The sequence below is a fragment of the Natator depressus genome, chromosome 13 (assembly GCF_965152275.1).
Source record: "Natator depressus isolate rNatDep1 chromosome 13, rNatDep2.hap1, whole genome shotgun sequence".
In the NCBI taxonomy this organism is placed as follows: Eukaryota; Metazoa; Chordata; order Testudines; family Cheloniidae; genus Natator; species Natator depressus.
In genome coordinates, this window is record NC_134246.1 from 17,103,251 (window position 1) to 17,127,008 (window position 23,758).

At 42.4% G+C, this 23,758-nt stretch overlaps 1 protein-coding gene across 3 annotated transcripts in view; it reads left to right on the forward strand.

Annotated features, from left to right (window-relative positions):
- The first annotated feature begins 3,689 nt into the window (after window positions 1-3,689).
- Window positions 3,690-23,758, forward strand: part of KCNB1 (potassium voltage-gated channel subfamily B member 1) — a 198,203-nt gene continuing 178,134 nt past the window's right edge. The window contains exons 1-2 of one of the 3 annotated variants that reach the window (XM_074970025.1): window positions 3,690-4,025; window positions 5,727-6,383. In XM_074970025.1, coding sequence (XP_074826126.1) covers window positions 5,817-6,383 — 567 coding nt within the window. In that variant the 5' untranslated portion in view covers window positions 3,690-4,025; window positions 5,727-5,816. Of the gene's footprint in view, window positions 4,026-4,543; window positions 4,878-5,726; window positions 6,384-23,758 lie in introns of those variants that run through there. The other 2 variants (XM_074970027.1, XM_074970028.1) reach the window with 2 other exon arrangements.

Sequence of the window (23,758 nt, forward strand, 5' to 3'; positions counted from 1 at the left end):
GGGGGTCCCGACCCCCAGTTTGAGAACCCCTGCCTTATATTGAAGAGTCCTTGTTTCCTCACAGCTGTATTGTTTATGTTAAGTTCAGCAAAGCAGCGTAAATCAACCTTTTCCTCTATCCCACAGGAATGGACAGGGAGATGCTGGAAATGATTTTAAACTGGGCAGCCCTTTCACATTACCAGCTGTGGAACCCTATGGGAGTCAATGGCATTTGGGAGTCCTGACCAGTGGCAGGATATTTTCCACAGGTAGCTTCAGAATATTCCACTAAGGAGCTGAAAGCCATGGCTAAATGCTGAAGAGGCAGCTTTACCCTCCTTGGCACTTACCAGGTAAAATCTGGGTATGTAGATAGGTAATTTCAGTTAATGGTAAACCCAGGGGAATGCATTTGAACCATATACTAGACATGTTCTCTGAAGTATTTGAGGTTTAAGGAATCTCCTGGTTAATAACTAGAAATGCTTTGCAGTGAACAGGATTTGCCAATGATTGTTGTTCAAGTGTGTGGCTGGCTCCATGGGCCTTGAAAGAATAAACCACAAATTAAGATTTGAGATGTTTTGGGTATACAAAATATCAACCGAGAGAGGTGAGCCAGGGAGACTGTGTGCTATCAGGCTAGAGAACTTTGCCAGAAGATGCGGCGTATATTATATCATCGCATCCCTGCGCTGCCCCTTGCTGACAAACTGCCTGAGCTGACCCAGTGAGCAGTTTCTGGGAGGACGCAAAGCTATAGAAATAGAAATACTCTCTGAATCAGGGCCGGCTCTAGGCACTAGCAAAACAAGCAGGTGCTTGGGGTGGCACATTTCCAGGTGCAGCATTCCGGCGCCGGCCATGCTGCCCCTAGAAATGTGCCCCAGCCGCCCCAGCTCACCTCTGCCTGCTCCCCTGCGCACACTGCCTCTCCCTCGCCTGAGAGGGAGAGGGGAGAAGTGGAGCGTTCAGGGGAGCAGGCGGAGCGGAGGTGAGCTAGGGCGGGGGGAGCCGCAGGAAGCAACGGGGGGGGGGGGAAATGCGGCATGCCAGGGGGAGGAGGCGGGGCCAGAGATTTGGGGAAGGGGGTGGGAAAGAGCGGAGCTGGGGGGGGGCCAAAAATTTTTTTGCTTGGGGCGGCAAAAATCCTAGAGCCCGCCCTGCTCTGAATAGACTCTTTTCAGGTGTGATCAGTTTGGCAATCCTCCTTCCTTATTTAGGGCCTGATCCTACAGCTTTTCTATGAGAAGTCACTCTGACTCCAGTGTGAGCCTGTTCGTTTGAGCATTAACAGGCAGGAAGGAGTCTAATGTGAACAATCAACAGTGATGTTGCCAACTTGGTCTCAGGCTATTTTATTGTGAATCCTTTTTCCCCTCCTTACAATGATCTGTTCAGCTAGTACTCCATAGTTTCTACAGTAACATGTGGATGATATTACCTGTGTCAAAAGAGTGGTGTAGAAGGTTATAAATGCACTGGTGATAAAAGTAAGGGTTGCCTCTCTTCTAAAGATTTATCTGGATTGAATCTGATTTATTGTCTTCTGTATTACTTGTCATTTTCCTGCTCCCCCGTAAACCGGCAGAGGTTAGTTCTCACGCTGTTGCTTGGACAGGATAGAGGTCACCAAATGTGTTATGCACCTCCATGATATTCTGTTCTAAGCCAAATTTGGCACATTTCAGGATAGGATGCCCATGAGAGACCAGTATCTGTTGATGCTGTCCAGCCATCATGATTTTAGATCTTCCAAGGGAGGGCTTTTACATCCTACTTTCATTGGGTCAAAGTTTAAAATGAATCTCACAGGGAAATTGGTAGACATTTGGAGCAGATGACCACACCACTTTAGCATTGGGCTACCATTTGAGAGAGTGGGGCCTGTTTAGTTAGAAAAAGGATCTCTTCATTCGATTTGAATTTGTACCATTTAATGTTTACAATCCTTCAGAGATGCTTCATCTTACACAGACAGAGGCCTGACTTTATTATAATGTAAGATAATGTGCCTTGGACATCACAGATGGTACCACAAGCAAATAACTTGTTTTTATAGTATCTTCTAACTGAAGATTTCAAAGCACTTTACAAACTTTAATAATTTAGCCTGACCATCCCATGCACGGCAGCTTATTATTATTATCCCCATTTTACAGATGGGTAAACTGAGCCCTAGAGTTGAAATGACTTGCCCCAGGACTCTCCCACAGCCTGTGGTAGAAGCAAGAATAGAACCCAAATCTTCTGACTGAAGATCATGTGCTTTAATGACAGTAATAGCCTTTCTTTGAGGCAGTGTGGCCTAGTGAATAGAGCACTGGACTGGGACTCAGGAGGGGTTTTATCCCCAGCTCTGCCAGTGGCTGCAGGGTGATCTTGGGCAAGTCACTTCACTGCTCTTTTCCACAGTTTCCACATCTGTAAAATTTAGATAATGATGCTTTCTTCCTTTGTAACGTGCTTTGAGCTGTACTAATGAAAAGTTCTGTGTAAGAGTTAGGTATTATTCCTTTAGAGATAAAAAGTCCTGACCCTACAAGCCCCGAGTGTGTATAGCACTGTCTTGATAAGGATAATAGGTTAACATATAGGTATTAATTAGATGATAGTACCAGGGTGAGAGACTGGATGGTGAGAGAAGCATAGTAATAAGTGGAGAACACTATTAGCAGGAGGATTAATCTCTTAATTATTATTCATGTAGCACCCAATGCAAGTGCTTTACAGACTGAATAGTTCACAGTCTAAATTGACATTCTACAGACTGGGAGTGAGGAAGGAAGCAAATAGCAGGCGAAGGGGCGGGATACAGAGAATAGGTTGTGGGCCTGCTTGGTAGTGCCACATGCATCAGAGTTATTTCTTCAGTATTGTCCCCATGGTCAAGAAATTTTCCTTCTTGCTTTATTTAGTGGAGTGCATAAACTGGACCAACATCAGAGATCTGCTTCCTCCCCCCCACCCCCCATTCCATGTTTCAGTATCAATTTATGCATGCATCATTCAGATCTAGTAGAATAAAGGCTAGGATATAGGGATCATGGAGGAAATCGGGCAGTCTTCACTCAGACCAAACTCCTGCTGAAGTCAGAGTAACTGCAACAGTGTAATGTGCTAAGGGCTAGATGATAGACAAGGAGAAAACCCCACCTGGTGCATATCAACAGCTCAACTCCCAGCAGATCCTAGCTCAACAAGGCACAGCCACAGGAAAAGGCCATGCTACGTTTATCAATATAACTTTGCTTTCGGCTCCTAACAGTTACTAGTCTGAGACAAATCCTGGTTGGCTTTTTGCGGTGTCATTTTGTCTGGGAACAGAGGGATTTTGTGTGTGTGTTATGGGGAGGTGTATGTGAATAAAAGACCTGAGGTGCAGCTTCTCTTAAGGAGAAATGCTCAGGAATCTCTCTCACCCACACTCTTCATAAACTCCAATAATAAAAGTTCTTCCCCAGAACTTTTCTAAATCATCCCCAGGCTGGCAGCAGCCAGGCCCGGCAAGTGTTAACTTCTCCTGCAATGCTGCATCCCTGCTCATGGTGGCGCTGCCCTCCTCTCATCAACCTCCAACTTCCCATTCACTCTAAACAACGCTGGGTCAGAATTGCAGGGAAAAGCTAGAGGTTCAGACCAGACTTGTTGATCTCCATTAAGAGACAGCACAAGGAAAGAGAGGCGCTTTCCTGTGTGTCTTTAGAACGGGAAAAGGTGGCTCCATTTTGGAATGTAGACGGGGGCGGAGGGAGCGAGCCTCATCCAAGTGCAGGCCTTGGGAAGCTGCTTGCAAAAGGATCCTGGGAATAATCAGCACCTTTCAGGCGGCTGTGTGGACCCATTTGCCTTGCTTCCCTCCTCCCAGCCCGGGGTTCTTGGACATACTGGAATATTACTGTGATCTGTCTGCCTAAGGCTTCCAGGGAGCCAATGTAAACGGCCTCAGCTCGCTGCTCGCTTTCTGGCTGATGCAGGATGTAGCCACACGTTGGGTTCCCTGTTCTCTGCCGACTGCCCGGCTTTGATGCTTGGCGAAGAAGGTAGGTAGCCCAGCTCGCCTGGGAAAAGGGGGAAAGCCGGTTTAGGAGCGTTTGCCGGAGTTTATGGCTCTAGCCAGGGTCACAGTCAAGGAGCAGATCCGGCTGTTGTTTAAAGACATGGCCATTGATTGCCAGGATCCCTGCACTGGCTACGAGAGGCGAAAGAGCGCGCCCTTGAAATCCGTTTAGGGCTGGAAGGCTGGGCATGGAGGACCGTGTGAGCTGCTTCCCATCTTCACTGGGTTTATTTTAATGCCGTCTTGTATAAGCAACAGTGCCAGGGGATGTTGCAAGGCAGCCTGCTTTCGTAATAAGCGTGTGCTGGGTTTATTATTATTTACTGACCCTCCGTTGATTTATGTGGGATGGAAGGGAGGGAAATGGGGGGAGAGTCTCCCAAATGTGAAATGCGTTGTTTAAAGTGACTGGCAATCAATCCATCTCTTCCCGCCCCCCCCCCCCCATCCAATCTCCTCCGGGAGATTCACAAGGGGAGAGTTATAAAAAGCATCTGGGGCTGAGCGAGAGAAGGAGGCAGGCAGGCAGGCAGCCCGTAGCTGGGAACAGTGTTCCCCTTGACCCTACGTGCATAATCCAGTCCCTGCATCTTAGGGGGCGTGGGAGGAGGGCGCCCACCCTTCGTGGCAAGAAGCCCTGTCTCCTGGTTTGGACGCGCTCTCAGCACCCGCTCCACAATGCCTGCTCCCATCGAGGGTAGCTGCTCCCCGGACTTTCTGCCTGCCGAGGACTGTGCAGTTCATGCAGGATGCGTAATTGCGTGTCATCGCGTAAACCCTTAGCGGCAGCCTGTGGCCCTGACGTCTTTGGGTTAAATTGATAACCAGGTAACAGGTGAGGAGTAAAGGACCGGACTGGAGGCTTGCAGGTTTCTGAGCACAGTCCGGGCTGATTTGGGCTGAGCGCCACACAAAGCTGTGGCTTTTTTCTTTTCTTCTTTTTTTCTTTTTTTATTTTTTTTGGAAGTTCACGGTTCCTTAACCTGGGTTTAACCAAAGAAAACTGGAGGATCGGGGGAAGGGGGAGAGGCAATCGGAAAGCCAAGCGAAAGCATAGCTCCTGTAATGACTTTAGAGCTGAGTAAACATCCCTCGCTTCCTGCGTGGCTAGCCCGGGGGCCTGTCCCCACAGGAGCGTGTGCTGTGTGCACGGTGCGGGGGAACTGTGCGTGTCCCCCCCAGGGCTTAGTGTCTGTGTGGCCAGAACTTTCCCATGGCCCCCTGGAGCCTCGGATAATGCTCCTGGCTACCGCAAGTCCGGCTAAAGCCGCTGGGGGGGGGGGAATTGCCCCGCTCTGTGTTTCTTACTCCTCGCAGCCCTCCACAAACCAAGGCAGAGCCGCGTTCAGCGCCTTCCCTTCGCCTGCGGCCCCTCTCCCAGGCTGGCTGTAGCCCTGGAAAAGGCGCGTGTTACCCCGCGAGTCTCGCCCCCCTCCCCGCCCCGGGGCGTGCCCAGCGCCTGGCGCCCCCTGCCCCTGGGACCGGCTCCCCCGGGGGCACAGCGGCTCTTCCCCCTCCCCGGCGCGGGCCGGTTTCAGCACCACGGGGCCGAACAGCGGCCAGCGCGTTCCCACAGCCGGGCGCCGCGCTGGAGCCGATGAACCGAGCTGTCGGCCGCTCTGATTGACGCCGCAGCCGGCGGGCAGGGGGAATGACCCGTGCGGCTTTGGCTTCTCTCTTGCAGCTCTTCGGCATGGAGGGGAAGGAGAACAGGTGAAGCCCGCCGGCTCTGAAGCGTGAGTGCCCGGCCCCGCGGAGCCTTCCAGAGGCAGCGATGCCCGCGGGCATGAACAAGCATGGATCTCGGTCTTCTACCTCTTTGCCTCCAGACCCCATGGAGATCGTTAGGAGCAAGACCTGCTCCCGGAGGGTCAAACTCAACGTGGGGGGCCTGGCGCACGAAGTTCTCTGGCGAACCCTGGACAGGCTGCCCCGGACCAGGCTGGGCAAGCTGAGGGACTGCAACACGCACGAGTCCCTCATGGAGATCTGTGACGACTATAACCTGGAGGAGAACGAGTATTTCTTTGACCGGCACCCGGGGGCATTCACTTCCATCTTGAACTTCTACCGCACGGGCAAGCTGCACATGATGGAGGAGATGTGCGCCTTGTCCTTCAGCCAAGAACTGGACTACTGGGGGATCGACGAGATCTACCTGGAGTCCTGCTGCCAGGCCAGGTACCACCAGAAAAAAGAGCAGATGAACGAGGAGCTGAAGAGGGAAGCCGAGACGCTGAGGGAAAGGGAAGGGGAGGAATTTGATAACACCTGCTGCGCCGACAAGAGGAAAAAACTCTGGGATCTTCTAGAGAAGCCCAACTCTTCAGTAGCTGCCAAGGTAAGTTCTCAAATTACTGCTCAATGTTTGCCATCCATAAGTATTGCCTGTGGGGGCTGAAATGGGTCCCTAGCAGCCAACTGTCATAAGCAAACGGGGACGTTTGTTTGATGTATGTGCCTTTAAAGATTTGTACTGGTGCCCAGGGTTTGAGCACCTTCAATGTAACACTGATTAACAATAGCCAAGTCCCTAGTGGACTTCATGGAATCTATGGCTCTTCTGCTTTCCTGGATAAGGCTTTTATTGGGGGAGGAGGGCTGGGAGCGTGGGAGGGCCTCATGCAAAACAGGGAAAGATTTTCTATTTATTATTATCATCTATGGGTAGATGAAAGAGTTGAGGAAAGGGAAATAAACATCAGAAGCCATCCAGCCCTCAGAGGCCAGTTGGAACAGATGCACAATTACAGTGAGAAGTGTAACCTCATTAGTTTATTTAAAGCATGGGCTGTTTTACCTAGGTTTTTCAAGCTCTCTGAGAAGCAGTTAGGGTTTATTTACTGCTTGTCCTAGGTCTTGTTTTGATGCTCTGTCATAGTAGATGTCCAATCTTGGTCCAAAACTGTAATGATCTGTATAAAGTTTCCTATGAGTTTTACTAGCTGGAATTTAACTAGTAAAAATATAATGGTGTGTATCACTCAGTATAGGGCTACTCGGAATAATTTCTAACTAGCTAGCGGTAAGCAAGGATGGCTGTACTAATAAATGCTGCCTTTCAAGGCTTATCTTAACTTTTCAGGGTAAAATGCAAACACCCCAAGGAAGTACCATGCACTTTTAGTCTTCAGCTTTACTGAGGACAGTGTTTTAGATCTGTTTCTTACCTGCTTCTAGCAGATTTTAATTTTCCCCTCTATACAATGCGATTGAAATTCCTTGGCTGTTAATAAATGATTGACATGCTGCTTGGTTTGAAGTTGTTACACTTGGATCCAGCAGTTCGATTTTAATATACTTTGAAAAGAACATCATAGTTTTGAGAAATTAGTGTCATAGTTGATGGCTAATTAGCTGCTCTGCATTAGAGAATATCCTTGCAACTGCACATTTTCATTAGCGATGAAACATCTGCAAACAAACATGGCTATTCTGTAACTGGGGAGATAAAAATAAAGGTTAAAAGAGGTGGAAATGCAGTATTAAGGATTGGAAAGTACAGGAGACTGAATGTTAAAGGATTGAACGCTTGACATTTCTGGGACCAGTACTCCTGCAATACTGCTGCATAGCAAAATGAAAGCAGAGCTATTTTTCTGGAAATGTATATTTTTCTGCTTGATTTACATTTCTACATGCAAACTGGAACTTTGTCCCTGTAGCAAGTGTATTATGTTTTGTTTTGTTTGTTTTCTGATTTTGAAAAATGGGTTTGTTTCTATTGCAGCATTGCAGGTATAAACAAAAGTCTCTTTAAAAGTTCTGAGAAGATAGTTTAAAGAGAGTGTGTGTGGGATAAGTGATTTATTCTGGCAGGGAAAAGGAAAGGTGTGGGGTTGCTTTGATGAATTGGTTATCGCTTTTTTAATGACAGACGGAGACCCTGAAGGTCTTTTTTATTTCAAATGGCACAGATAACACTGTGCTGAAGATGTTAATAATGTATAGGCATCTTTTGGCACAGCAATGGAATCCTGAACCAGAGGCCTTGTGCTTAGCTATCTGTGGCACTGACTCAAAATCCACTAGGGACTGTTGAAGCTCACGATTTATTGTATATGAGCAGGGAGTCACTCTTGCCAAATAAGTGTCTGTTGGGATTTATAAGTGAAATACGCTCTTGGTTTATCTTCTGAGAATTTTCTCAGAGTAAGTGCATTCAGCATAGCAGGCTTTGGACTAATCTAGAGTGAATTGCAAATGCATTATTGCCTTTCCCATGTTAAACTACCCCCCTGATGTTTCACTATTACAATTGATGTGATGATGTAATTTGCCTGGGAACTGCTGGAATATTTGAAGACAAATACAGATTCTAGTCACTTTAACTGTAGCAAGGAAAAGAGAGATGATTAATGATTAGATTAGGCAGAAAAAGGCCACTAGGTCTAGTGAAACTTTTGCCCTTTTGCTTGTGGATACTTCTCCACTCACTGCTCTTGGGTTTGTACACAGTGTACTCTTTTTGCTTTGATAACCTTCCTTGAGAGCTCATCCATCTATTGTATTTATTGGGCCCAATCCTGACACAGGCCAAGGTCTGACTGAAGTCACTGGGCAGCTGACTATGGAAAGGACTGAGTAAGGATTTGGGGGTCTGACCCATTATTATCAGAATCAAACAGTTGTGCCCAGTTATCATCACTTTAAGACTGCATTCTCTGAATCTGGACTCACTGCCTCACCTCATCCAGCTATTGCATACATGTAAGTCCTTCTAATAGAGTAGGTGACCTCCAAGTAATTCTTCTGCCAGCATCACCCTCTTTCACATTTCCTCTTAAAATGAGACTATTTCTGCTTTTGTCAGCATTGTGCCCTCTCCAGGACATTCAAACCTTTCCCATGGAAAGGGGACCATCGTAATCTATTCCAGTAGTTATCACCAAAGTGTCCTTCAACTGGTACAAACCAGCATTTCCTGTCTCATCCCTCTTCCCTCCCCATTTTACAGTTGGGCTAGACTGAAATACTTAGACAACCTCTTTCTAGTTCTCTCCTCTCTACCCAAAATCTCCTCCTTAGTCAGTAGAATTCTCATCTGTGCTAGTTACTCTTTCCAGTCTCTGGATTTGTGGCTCCTCAGTAGAAGATTCTTTCCAATTAAATGTCACATACATAAACGGGTTGCAGTTTCCTGCTCAAGCAGTTTTTAAAATAATTCAACAAACTATTGTACTTTCTGCACCATGAGCCTTTGTATAAGCCAATGCCGGACTTTGTCAACAAGCCATTAACCCTCCTTCTCACCTCTGCATGCTTTGCCTTTCTCAGCTTTGCCCCATCTCTCAGTTAGATGATAAGGAACAAGTTCTAATCGGATTAAGTTTTTCAAGGCGGGCTCCCTAACTAAATCTCTCCTCGTTGTTTCTATTCTAATATTTTCTCCACAACACCTAACCTAACAAATATAGAATAACTTTCTGCAATATATCTGATAGACATGTTGGGCCCAGTTTTGCCCTGCTCCCAACACCATTAAAGGAAGAGGTAGGTATATGAGGGAAGAAGTGGGATCTTTACTAAATTTAAAAAAGAGAGAGAGAGAGAAAGAGACTGCATGAATGAGCTAAAAATAAACATATTAAATTAACATCTCCTCTGGGTTTCTCCATACATCGTGTTGAATCTTTGATTGGCTTTTATGCTGTAACCTCCTCAGGGCAAGGAATGTCTTCTTTGTCTTGTACAATGCTGAGCAATATTAGTGCCTAAATAAAATAGGAATAATATTATTAGATTTGCTAATATCCTGTCCCCTCAGAGCCTTCAAATATTGGAGCTGGTATCAGAGAACTTTTCAAAACAGCAGTTTTTGTCTCGCTAATTATTGATGTAATTTTCTTTAAGACTTGAGAAATGTGTACTACCTTTTCTTAACACTTTGTTTGCCTCAAGAAGGGCTGTCTGCCCCTCCTCCCAGCAACCAGGTCCTCTAATAATGGGAGCTATAGAGATGTATATTATAAATACTCTCCATTTCCACTCTTCCATGCACATTACACTCCTCCCCACGATACTGTAATACAATTGCAGCATTGGGCCCCAGTCCTACAAAGAACTACGCAGGTATTTAACTTTATATGTATGAGTAGTTCCACTGAGCTCAGTTTAGTCCAGTTGTGTTCAAAGGGACTATTCACATGCATAAAGTTAAGCCTGTTCATAAGTATTTTCAGGGTCGGAGCCTTAGACTACTCTCCATCCCACAAACAAACCTGTATAACAAAGTCTTCTATTTTTCCTTGATCTCTTGTCTCTAATTCCTACTGGTTCCTTTACTGGATCAATTTCTTCTGACTGTTGTGACTATACTTGCAGAATCTTTTACTGTTAGCTGAAATATTCACTGTAATTTTAGTCAATGTTTCCTTCTGCTCCTCTGATTATCCTTGTAGCTTACATCAGCTTATTTTTATGGATCTCCCAATCCTCCTTACCAGTTTGTCTATATTTTTTAAAAGCCTTCTACTTATACAGTGGACCGCCCACTACATCCCTACTTAACCACGTTGTCCTCTGTTGCCCTTGCTTCTGTTTGAATTTAACCTGGATGCAACCGAGTTGTGGAGTCTTTCTTAAATAGCCCTTTCTTTTTCTAAAGGGACTAAAGGTTGGTTTCACTTGCAGTTCTCTAAAAGCAGCCTTCAAATAATCAGATGGGAATGTTGCTTTTCCAGGACTTGAACCTCATGAGTGTATCAGATATTGGCATCCTTCGAGTCTGGCAGTTCCCTGGTGTTGAGGTCCTGGGGATTAAATCTCAGTTGATCCATTCACTCACTCTGTGACCTCTGCCCAATATTCATTCTCTTGGGGTCTCAGTCTGCCAAGCCATAAAACCGTCTAGATACTAGGACTTCCCTGGAAACCAGAGGCTGCATTTGGTCTGAGCTTGACTAAATAAATAAATAAATTTACAAAACAAACCAGCTAAAGTTTAAGTAGCATACATGGTTTGTTTTACTAGAGATTATGACCTGAAAATCCTCTGACCATCTAGACCTTTCAAACAACTCTATAAGAAACAGTCCTATATGGGGAATTATTAGTTAAATTGGAAAAGATGGGGATCAATATGAAAATTGAAAGGTGGATAAGGAATTGGTTAAAAGGGAGACTACAGTGCGTCGTACTGAAAGGTAAACTGTCAGACTGGAGGGAGGTTACCAGTGGAGTTCCTCAGGGATTGGTTTTGGGACCAATCTTATTTAATCTTTTTATTACTGACCTCTGCACAAAAAGTGGGAGTGTGCTAATAAAGTTTGCGGTTGACACAAAGCTGGGAGGTATTGCCAATTTAGAGAAGGACCGGGATTTCATACAGGAGGATCTGGATGACCTTGTAAACTGGAGTAATAGTAATAGGATGAAATATAATAGTGAGAAGTGTAAGGTCATGCATTTAGGGATTAATAACAAGAATTTTAGTTATAAGTTGGGGACACATCAATTAGAAGTAACGGAAGAGGTTGACCACAGGATGACTATGAGCCACCAGTATGATATGGCTGGGAAAAAAGCTAATGCGGGTCTTGGGATGCATCAGGCGAGGTATTTCCTGTTGAGATAAGGAGGTGTTAGTACCGTTATACAAGGCACTGGTGAGACCTCATCTGGCATACTGTGTGCAGTTCTGGTCTCCCATGTTTAAGAAGGAATTATTCAAACTGGAACAGGTACAGAGAAGGAAAACCTGTCTTATGAAGGGAGACTCAAGGAGCTTGGCTTGTTTAGCCTAACCAAAAGAAGGCTGAGGGGAGATATGATTGCTCTCTATAAATATATTAGAGGGATAAATACTAGAGAGGGAGAGGAATTATTTAAGCTCAGTACCAATGTGGACACAAGAACAAATGGATATAAACTGGTCATTGGGAAGTTCAGACTTGAAATTAGACGAAGGTTTCTAACCATCAGAGGAGTGAAGTTCTGGAATAGCCTTCCAAGGGAAGCAGTGGGGGCAAAAGACCTATCTGGCTTCAAGATTAAACTCTCTAAGTTTATGGAGGAGATGGTATGATGGGATAACATGATTTTGGCAATTAATTGATCTTTAATTATTCATGGTAAATAGACCCAATGGCCTGTTATGGGATGTTAGCTGGGGTGGGATCTGAGTTACTACAGAGAATTCTTTCCTGGATATCTGGCTGGTGAATCTTGCCCACATGCTCAGGGTTCAGTTGATTGCCATATTTGGGGTCGGGAAGGAATTTTCCTCCAGGGCAGATTGGAAGAGGCCCTGAGGGTTTTTCGCCTTCCTCTGTAGCATGGGGCATGGGTCACTTGCTGGAGGATTCTCTGCATCTTGAAGTCTTTAAACCATGATTGGAGGACTTCCATAGCTCAGACATAGGTGAGAGGTTTATTGCAGGAGTGGGTGGGTGAGATTCTGTGCCCTGCATTGTGCAGGAGGTCAGACTAGATGATCATAATGGTCCCTTCTGACCTTAATATATATGTATCTACAAGTCTTCCTGTCTCTTAAAGAAGAAAGGACTTTTTTCTTTAGTTTTCATAAATTCATACCGTGATCAATATCAGAACAATTAGTGTCCCATGGGAAAAAATATAAACCTCTGATCTTCTCATAGACTTTCCTGGAGCATGACCTGATTTTATCTTTTTTTTTTTTTTTTTTTTTTTTTTTTACTGCCCTGCAGGCCTAGAGTACCCACATCCCCCTGCCTGTAAAAAGCTTCTCTCCATATTTATCCTTCTCTTATGCTGCCCTTCCCTTTTGCTTTATTAGGAGTATAAATCTCTCCATTCTGGTGTGCTAAATTTTCATGTATTTCCCTGTTTCAACCGTGTTTCTGCTGTTGCAGTAATATCAGATTTATCCTTTGAAAACCTGCAGCTCCAATTCAGTAATCCTATTATGCATGCCTCTAGAGTTTATACAGCAGCTTTTTTCTCTCAGCTGCCCATTGCTCTATGCTGTTAATCTCAAAATGCCTTACATTGGTATTAATGAGGTTCCTCCATAAATTCTCTTTTTTCCTTGTTATAATAGTAACAAAAATAATAGTTACGGAAGTAGCATCTCAGATGGATTTTTTAACATTCTGCTTTTACACACAACTAGTTATAAATGTCTTCAAATTACGATACAAGATCCATTTCTCATTCATCTTCAACATTTTATGTATGAATTCACCACCTCTACCAGCAGCGAGCAGTATATCAGATTCTCCCCTTCCCACTCCCATAATTTATCTCCTATCTCTTAGCCAGGTTGCCAGGTGATATGCCTGCTCATTCCATTAAAGCAAGCCTGGCTAAGTTTTGCTCAGCTGAAGGCTTGTAGCTGTGGTTTACCTTCTTCGCTTGTCCAGCATGGCTACTGCCTTGTTTCCCCTCCTCTATGAGGTTAATTTAGCTCTTCATCAAACCAAAGTAAACTCCTCCCCTTCCAAGGTAAACAGAAATCTAACATCAGTCCAAAGCCTTTACCTCTTGGTGCGTGGATTCACCTCCTTTTTGGGCCATTGACAGTCTTGTCACTGGGCTTCTTCCACAGCAATTTGGTGGAGACACATAAGCAGCTGCTGCCCTCTCCATGTCTCCTCCCAGTTGCTGGTTATTCTAGCCCCAAACATCACTCCTTCCTCGGGTACATTTCCCAGTCCTTCAGTTGTATCTCTAGGTCTCTTCCCAGGCTCTTCCTAAACCCCACTTAGACCCTTATCCTGGGGAGAGCCAACAATATGCCCTGTTCTCTGCAGCTTATATTTTCCCCCCAGCCCCGGGAACCTTCGCAGAATGCCTTACTGTGCCTACAGTTCCCAGAGTTCTTCTGAATTGCAATCCCCAGAATTGAGCTGGTCTGCTATTTTTCCATTAAACTTTTTGGGTTGAAAACTGCTGATTTTTGGAAAACAAAAGTGTTTAAGAAACAAGGTCAGTGAATCTCCCAACTCAAAAAAGTTAGAAAAAAGGTTTGGAGTTGCCAAAAAGTTTTGTTTTGACATTTTTTGTAACAAAACGTTCTGGGTTTTCCATTTGAAACATGTTTTTGTTTTGAAATCTAAGCTAATTAGACTTGAAGAAAAAAAGAGATGTTAAAATCAAAATGAAATGTTTCAGTTGATGGGCACCAAAAATGTTCTCTCTTGCCTCACTAGAGCCCTCTGTCTGGTCATGCATGCTATTAACTCAGTCTCTTTTCACATTATAAGCCACATTTTTATGTCAGGATAATTGTGCAATTGTGTGTCTAATTTGGTTGTGAAATGACTGCAATTGCACATGCAAATACATCTAATTAGTTATTTGTTTGTGAAACTACCTGATGTGCATATGTAACTGAACCAGCAAATGAGATGCGCGGCTAGCTGTGTTTCTCTTCTGCTTTTGCTCCATATCTTCCTCACTAGCGTTCGTCAGTGCAATCTGAATCCTACATGTTTGCAGCCAGCACTCACCTTGTTCACAGGGAGTGTGGTTAGCTGTCATAGCAGGGGAATGGAGAGCAGGACTCCTTGGTTCTACTCCTTGCTGAGCAAGTCACTTAACTTCTCTGGGTTCACATCTGTATGAGAGCGTCTGTCTCAGGAGGGGATTGTGAATTTCGTTTGCTAATGCTGAGTTTCTTAGATAACAGGTGGTATAGAAGTGCAAAATATTCAGGGGTGAAAATTTCAAATCATGAAGGGCTTTTAGGCACCAACTCCCATTTGTGCCTTTGAAAATCTCTCCCATAAATGACAGGTTTCAGAGTAGCAGCCGTGTTAGTCTGTGTCCGCAAAAAGAAAAGGAGTTCTTGTGGCACCTTCGAGACTAACAAATTTATTTGAGCATAAGCTTTCGTGAGCTACAGCTCACTTCACTGGATGCATTTAGTGGAAAATACAGTGGGGAGATTTATAATATATTATATTTACACAGAGTACATGAAACAATGGGTGTTACCATACACACTGTAACGAGAGTGATCAGGTAAGGTCTCGTTCACCTGCACATCTGCCAATGTGATATATGCCATCATGTGCCAGCAATGCCCCTCTGCCATGTACATTGGCCAAACTGGACAGTCTCTACGTAAAAGAATAAATGGACACAAATCAGACGTCAAGAATTATAACATTCAAAAACCAGTCGGAGAACACTTCAATCTCTTTGGTCACTCTATTACAGACCTAAAAGTGGCAATTCTTCAACAAAAAAACCTTCAAAAACAGACTCCAACGAGAAACTGCTGAATTGGAATTAATTTGCAAACTGGATACAATTAATTTAGGCTTGAATAAAGACTGGGAGTGGATGGGTCATTCCACAAAGTAAAACTATTTCCCCATGTTTATTCTCTCCCCCCCCACCCCCCACTGTTCCTCAGATGTTCTTGTCAGCTGCTGGAAATGGCCCACCTAGATTATCACTACAAAAGGTTCCCCCTACCCCCCCCCCCCCGCTCTCCTGCTGGTAATAGCTCACCTTACCTGATCATTCTCATTACAGTGTGTATGGTAACACCCATTGTTTCATGTTCTCTGTGTATATAAATCTCCCCACTGTATTTTCTACTGAATGCATCCGATGAAGTGAGCTGTAGCTCACGAAAGCTTATGCTCAAATAAATTTGTTAGTCTCTAAGGTGCAACAAGTACTCCTCCTCTCCCATAAATGTTGTTTCATTCTTCACTGCACTAAGCTTTCTCCCTTCCTTATCCTTCTTCTCATTTGCCCAGTCACTGTTTGCTATATTTTACTGTCTCCTGTGCTTTCAACAGCCCCATTTAGAAACTCACTCAGCTGGTTCCCAGACTCTGGTTTCATTCCTTCAGCAGCGGGGAACCTGACCTTAGTGCCAGAGCCAAGTAGCCATGTTTATAAAAATGGGGTCTTTATTTAAATGTACTTATTGTTATATGCCAAGAACGTGCTCCGTGCTGGGCAAAACATACATGCACCAAAGGTCTGTTTCCTGCTGCGAGGAGTTTAGTCTCCTGTGGGAAGCGTATCTTACACTCAGTGAGCCAAATTCAACCCTGGTGATTTCAAGGGGGTTATGCCCCTTCCATCAGGGTTGTATTTGAATGAATAATTTGCATTTTGGCATAAGTGAAAATGGCTCTATCTGCAGTCAATCAGGAATTTTCCATTAGAATTATTTTCCGGTGGAAAATGCAGTTTCTGTTAAATAAACATTTCCTGTGGGGAAAACCTCAATTTTGCAGATTTTTTTTTAAAATATATTTTCCATGAGGAAAATGAAAGTTAAATGTTTTGGGTCAATTTTATTTGAATTAGAATATTTTGTTTTGTTGAACAGATTTGAAATGTTCCATATAGAATGAGTTCAGGAAAACATTAAACTGCATTTCCCTATCAGTGCATTGCCTTCTGGGAGTTGCGTTCCATCCTATGGGCTGAGCTCCCTGCATTCCCATGATGTAATGCAGATTTCCTGCTGACCAAGTTCTGTGTGGTGCATCACGGAGTCATATGACGCTCCAGCAAAGGAGTATGGCCATAGGGGAGAATGGAGGTCTCCAGTTCCCGAGCTACAGCTCCCACAAGGCAATGCTCGGCCATAGGAAAATGCGGTTTAACGTTGAAATGACGCAAAATGAAGCATTTGGGGTTAGTTCAACAAATGAAAACATTTTGATTTTGGGAACGTCAAAATATTTTGATCAAAAATGGCAACATGAAAACTTTTGACATTTCCAACTCAGAATTTCTATTCCATGAAAAATTTCAATTTTTAATCCCAATTTGGGATAAAAATCTGTTAATGTCAAAATTTCCTGGGGCATAGAAATTCCAAATTTTGCCCAGCTCTAACTGATTGCTGTTCATGAGAAGAATTCTGGGCTAGATTTTCAAAGAATTTAGGCATGCAGTTATGCACATAATCTGGTTTCAGAGTAGCAGCCATGTTAGTCTGTATCCGCAAAAAGAAAAGGAGTACGTGTGGCAATTTAGAGACTAACAAAATTATTTGAGCATAAACTTTCGTGAGCTACAGCTCACTTCATCGGATGCACATAATCTGTGCATGCAATTAGAGCAATTACAAGTGCAAACCAGATAATTGCATGCAGTGATTGCCAGTTCTGGTCAGCAGACTATGTGATTACTTGATTTGTGCATGCTCGTATTTGTAACTGTATGCCAAATGGAGTATGCAATTGCACCCCTGAACTGTGTAGAAATCAGTTCCTGTCCATTTAAAACAACTACTTTAATTTAATTCATTTTATTTGCTGGGATAAATGTCCCCACCATTGGTTGTTAGGAATAAACTTGCCACCTAATTATCAGATGCTTCTATTGTCCATTCGTTTGATTCAGGGTGGCCTTTACGTTTCTCCTAACTTGTAAAGCAGAATAATTCAGTGCTACTTTCACAATTACAAGAGTATGCTATTTGTTATTACTAATGGCAAAATATTTATGTCCGTGAAAGTTCACAGCTGATCATTTAGTTCTTATAATAAACACAGTCAATATGATTTACTCTATGGAGGTACCTGGCAGTAGAAGCAAATGTGGCCAATCAGTATGGTTAACACGTTAATATTAGTGCTGTCTAAAGAAGCTGGTATCTCTTGCTCCCACTAAATTCAATGGATAAAAATTGTATTCTGACCAAGGGAGACGGAAACATAGCTCTTTCAGCCCAGGCAGGCTACATGGTCGAATAGGTCACTTCTATTTCAGATGTCTAGGTTTCTGGTATCTCTTAACTTTTGTACCCTGCACGCAGCTAGTCTCTAAGGTGCCACAAGTACTCCTTTTCTTTTTGCGGATACAGACTAACACGGCTGCTACTCTGAGCTCAGGTAGTCTCCAAACTCCCTCCTTCCCTGGGGTTTCCCTTTATTGGTAACTCAGTACAATAACACAACACCAACCTCAGCCTAATCTTCCCCAAGCTTAGCTGTTCCTGTGGTTTTCCCCCCAGGTCCTCCTGTGTCCTAGTTTTCTCTGTTTCCTCTGAAACCTGCTGGAGCTTACTGGATATAGCTACCAGAATGACTCAGCAGTACTCATCCTGAATCTTAATGCAGGGATTTAGCTCCCGAGTCTAGAGAAACTCCACAAAAGAGCCAGACATTCCTATGCAGGGCCTTTGAGTTTTCTTCATTACTTACACTCTCTCTCTCTCTCTCTCTCTCTCTCTCTCTCTTCACGTAGCTGGAATAGCGTAACTTAGGTTAATTTACCACAGTAGTGTAGACATAGCCATAGTAAATGCTAATATAGAGATAGTCAAAGCATGGTAGTTCCTTATTTCTTATGGTATCAGCCAAGGGTCCAAACCCGACTCTTTGAAGGTAAAACACCCATTGAGTTTAACTAGAACAGTTCCTTTTTACTATAATAATGTCTGCACTTATCAACCAAAGCTCTGAAAGTGCTTTGAAAAGATTGGATGCTTATGCCTTGAAACATAGCTGTGGCATGCAATTATCTCATTTTATACATTTATAAAGTGAACCAAAAGATTAGGTGGCTTTCCAAAGGTTATATGGCAAATCAGTGGCAGAGCCAGGACGAGAAGCCAGGAATTCTGCCACGCAGTGCCTTGTTGTAACTACTACACCACGTTGCCCATGGCATGATTTTGTTGTTAGTATAGACAAGTTTTCCAGGTACCAAATCTTACCTAATCTGTGTTCTGCAATACTAAGACATTAGATGATGTACCAAAGATGAAATTATAGTTTGCTGCCCTCTGAATGTCCTTACTCTGGGGAGGCAGTTTAAGCCCATCTTTGTCTTCATGTAGCTGTACCTAGTTTAAGGATTCCAGCCCTTATGGAGAAATCTTGTAGAACTTAATAGGGAATGAAAGATTGTATAGAAATTTAATAGGGTTGTACAGAAGTTACTCTAAAAGCCTATTACATTTAATTTAGAACCAAATCCTTTCTATACTGATAAATTTTCACAACCATCCTATGGAATTCTATTATAGGGATATAATTCTTGATTAAATCCTGTAGAATAATCCAAAAATTTGGTGGAAATATTCTTATGTACCATTAATTTCTACAGGATTTTTTTTTTCCATATGGAAGCTCTTATCAAACACTGAAATCCATTAACCTGTTCAAGGAAGGTGTTACACAGTCAAGGTAATTACACTTAACTAAGAACATTTTTTTATAATAGTAGCAAGCTGCTTTCCTCCCATCCCTTTCTCCAAATACAGTAAAAAAACTCAAAGGCCACAGCTTTGTTTTATAATACGATCAATATATTTTCATATTATTTGACATTCAGACTCTACAGATAAAGCCTACCTATGATACTGTTATCAAAAGGCCTTTCCAGTGAGTTGGTCTGTTAAGCGGGAATAACGTCTCCCTATACCACCGAGAGCATTTATTTTGATAAAACATCCTTCATATGAATTAGAAGGATGCTCAGCAGTTGCAGTGTATGTGGCTTGATAGGCTGAATACAGGGTGACCAGATTATTTCATTCAGCAGTCTCTGAAGTTGCATCCAGTCACACAAAGGTTGACTTTGATTCCTTATCCCAGCCAGAACTGATACAGACAGTGTAGAAAAATTAATATGACCACTGGAGATGTAAGAGCTGGTTGGTTGATTCATTGTGAATAATATTTGTTGTAAATTAACTTTTTTTCCCATTCACAAACTGTCACTAATTTCTGTCATCCCTCATCTTCTAACAAATTAGATTTCTAAGTGTCATATGTGTTATGTAAATAGAATAAATGCCAAATATATTTTCTGATTGGCAATGATTAGTGAAACCATTTCAAAGTACAACACTAAAATAAATATTGGTGTCTATAATTAAGATACCTTGTGGCTACATTTTTTTAAACTAATCATTCTGCCAAAAGAGTAAGTTGAATAATTTATCAAAGGTTTCCCTGTCTAAGCCTTTCTACAAAGGCTTTTGAAATACAGGCATTAGATTATAGGACTAACTTTAGAACTTCCATTGGAAATTTCATGACATGTGAAGTCTCGTATACATGCTTGACTTTATCGGCGACTGATTACAAAACTTCCAAATTTTATCATGGCTCTGCCCTGAGCACGGTAGAATCTAGATTTCTGTGATTGCCAAGCTGGATTCCAGACATGTTCTCACATTTCTCTGATATTGTTTTTTCAAGACTTCTCATCTTAAGATCAAGAGAGCAATAACGATAAAGCAAAAATCTAAGTAAGAACTTGCAAATCTTCCACGTTCCTGGGGAATTATTTGTTTCTTGTAAATACAGTAGGCCAGATCCTCAGTTGGTGTAAATCAGCATAGTTCCATTGAAGTAACTGATTCACTTACATTTTTTTAAATCAGTAATGGAAACATAGAGAAGTGGGTGTATTTGGGTTTAAAACAGCCATTTAAATATGGCGGTATATGTCCTGATCCAATGGCCATCTATTATATGGCCCCCATCACCATATAATCTCCTAAATCCCTGGGTAGCACGCTAGTCACTGGAACATCCTTCCTCTCCAGTGATGCAGGATCCTACCCATGAGCACTCAGGAGGTAGGTTTGTCAGAAAAGAGAGCTTAGCATTTCTATAAAATTGTGTGAGAATCTACCACAGACTGAGTATCTTCAGTCCTCTCAAAATATCTAGATCCTACTGGGCATGCACTAGTGACTCATACTTTCTTTTTAACTCATACTTTCTTTTCTTTCTTTTTAATGTTCCTGTTTGTATCAAAGCATCCAGCCATTGCTTTGAGCACTTTTTCTCTGACACCATGTGGTTTTTAACCTTACTGAGTATCATGCATTTAATAAGATCTGTTTACAACTTCTCAGAGTAGTTCTATTCACTCACCCCAATGACAGAGAGCAAAATAACACCCCTTGTATCCATTCTGTGTATTCCTCAAAAAGCTGAGAGAAAAGTAACGTGATGGTTCTAGATTCTCTTATCAGAAGAACTTGCAACCTACTGTGGAATAAAGAGCTCCACATTTTTGTTTGCTTGCTTTTTAAATTTTGTCTTAATTCTGTCTTTCATATCAAACGTAAGAACTTTTGGGGGACAAAAGTCTCTCTTCTCCCATCAGTGTGCCAGAGGTTTATTAATAATACATACTAATTATACTATGTACTTCTTAGCTTCTTTCATCGAAGGATCATAAAGTGCTTTGAATATATTAATTAACTAAGCCTCACAACTGCCTGCTGATGTCGGTATCTGTTGTTATCAGTCTACTTTTAAAAATGGCAATTCAGAGGAAATGGTAACTAGAAAAATCCTCTTCAGGATTCAGACAAATAGCAAACCTGGCCTAAAAATCTAGCTGGTCCAGAATATTTTCTCCTATAATTTTGAAATTGTATTTCATTTAAAGTTTGTCTTGTCTAATCTGCCTATCACTGTACTCTCTAGGCGCCAACATGCTGGGGTATGACTAAATTCAGACCCAGGCCCAAGATGGACTCGGTATTCTATATTTTTCTAGACCTAGGGAATATTATCATTGCCGGCATGAGGAACATTGCAATTGGCAGCAGAACTGAATCTAGCAGCTCCTTGATTTAAAAGGAAGGAGGCTGGCAGCAGGGTTTTGGTTTTTTGTTTTTTGTTTTTTTTAAAGGATGTTCAACTCTGGAATTTACGATCCTTGCTCCAATAGATTTGTTATCCCTTAGGGCGCACTTCAAAGCTTGTATGTGTATGTGGGTTGGACGGGTGGGTACATGGGTTGTTGTTATCTTCACCAAGTCTCTTTTTGGGGTGGGCTGGTTCTTGAATAGGCATTTCCTCTTGTATAGTTTAGATTTTTATGCTGTTTTTTTAATCAGAAAACAACAGAATTAAAGAAACAAAAAATATCAAATACGATTCTGTCAGCAAGTGTCCTCAAATACCTCCCCCCTCACGCATGTTGCCAGCAAGCCGAATTAAATTTAGGTCATTCAGCATATGGCTATTTTTAATCTCTAATCTTTCTCACATAAACTTCTGATTGATCTCTGCAGGTGCTGCAGCATTCAACTACCAAGAGCCCTGTCTGTAGACTATTGTACCTGTTACCATTGGGAAGGAATGCTGAGACAATTGCTGCTTTTGTAGACTATACCAAGTGCATGTCTGTCTGCTTTTGCAATGTATCAAGGCAGATTATATTGATGCCACAGGAGAGGACTGAAATTCTGAGATCAGGTCCTTGGTGCTAAATGGCATGTCTGGCAATTAACTTATTATTTTGACAATGAACTCTTAAGATCGATAACTGACTAACATTAAATTGGATTTTACATTTTTTACTTTGGTTTTCAAAGCTAAATTTGAATCAGGTGGGTTACTCCTATAGGGCCCGATCTTGAAGTCCATACTTAATTTTTAGTCAATCCAGTGGTAAAACTCCCACTGATTTTGGGGTTTAACACTGTGGACCTTGTCAAAGCAGAGCTCCTTTTAATTTCAATGGAAGACTGGCAAAAGCAAGGGCTGCAGGATCTCTCCCTAGGCGTTGACAACGCCAGTAATTGCCATACTGCTTTTGAATAGCCAGTGCTTCCAAGCCTTTCTGTATGGTTAAGGGTGCCTGTATCCTCACCTTGCTGTCAAGGTACAAAGATATTTCTCCACTATGATAAGTGTGCTGCATTTTAAATCAACTGAAGTAATGGATCTCATTTTGTTGATTGACATGTACAGTGTATTCCTTATCTATGTTTACACATAGAAGGTTGTTTTATAGGAGTAATTTAAGACTCACACCAATGTCAGTGAAGGCAAGTGAAATGTGATCTCGTTAAATGTTTCTAACACTGGCCAATAGCCACTGTAGGATGTTCAATTCACCTAGTGAAATATAAGACTTTTTTTATCATGCCAGTTAAACACATCTGGTCTCTCACTTGAGTGACTACTGACTCCAATTCAGTCTTAGCTAATCACTGGGGCATATATAATTCCATATTTCTGTGTGCCCATTAAACTGCAGAATGAATTAGGGATTTTTGACTTCTGGGTAGTGCACAAATGCATCCCCCTTGATTTATTGAATTATTGTCTTTAAAGATGCTGCTTGTCGAGTTCTACATTGGGTTCAAATGCCTATTAGTCAACACTGTTCTTTGGCGTGGAAAACTTGTTACACAGTTATAGATAACTTGGGCATGGACAGTACCTCTTGCAGAAATCATGTAAAAGTTTACTTGGATTGCAAGATCTTTGTGGCAGGGATCATCTTTTTTGTTCTGTGTTTGTACAGCACATAACACAACTGAGTCCTGATTCAGGGCTACTGGGCACTAGGGCAATACAAATAATAAATAATAGACGTTTAAAAAAATCTTCTATTGAAAAGATAATTAGATTCCTTTAAGCATAACCCAACTTAAAGTTGGTCTCTTTCTCTGAAGTTTATCTAGTAGATACCTAAAATCCTATCTGTTCTTTCATCCACCACCATATTTTTATTGTTTTGAGTGGAAAACTTGTATCAGCAGGTTCTCTAACATGATGATTGTGAAAAGACTAGAGATCTGGAAGGCCTGGTCTACAGGTAAAGGTGTGTGTTTTAAAACCATTTAGTTATAGTGGTGCAAACCCCTGTGTGGATACTCATTTATTGCATATTGATTTAGCTTCATTCAGTAAGGAATCGGTTTAAACTAAATTGACGTAATCCAGGTTTAAACCAATTTAAGAGCATCCACCACAAGGTTTTTGCATAGGTTTTACTAATTTGGTTTGTAACTGCTACTTTTTGTGTAGACAAAACCTAGGTCCC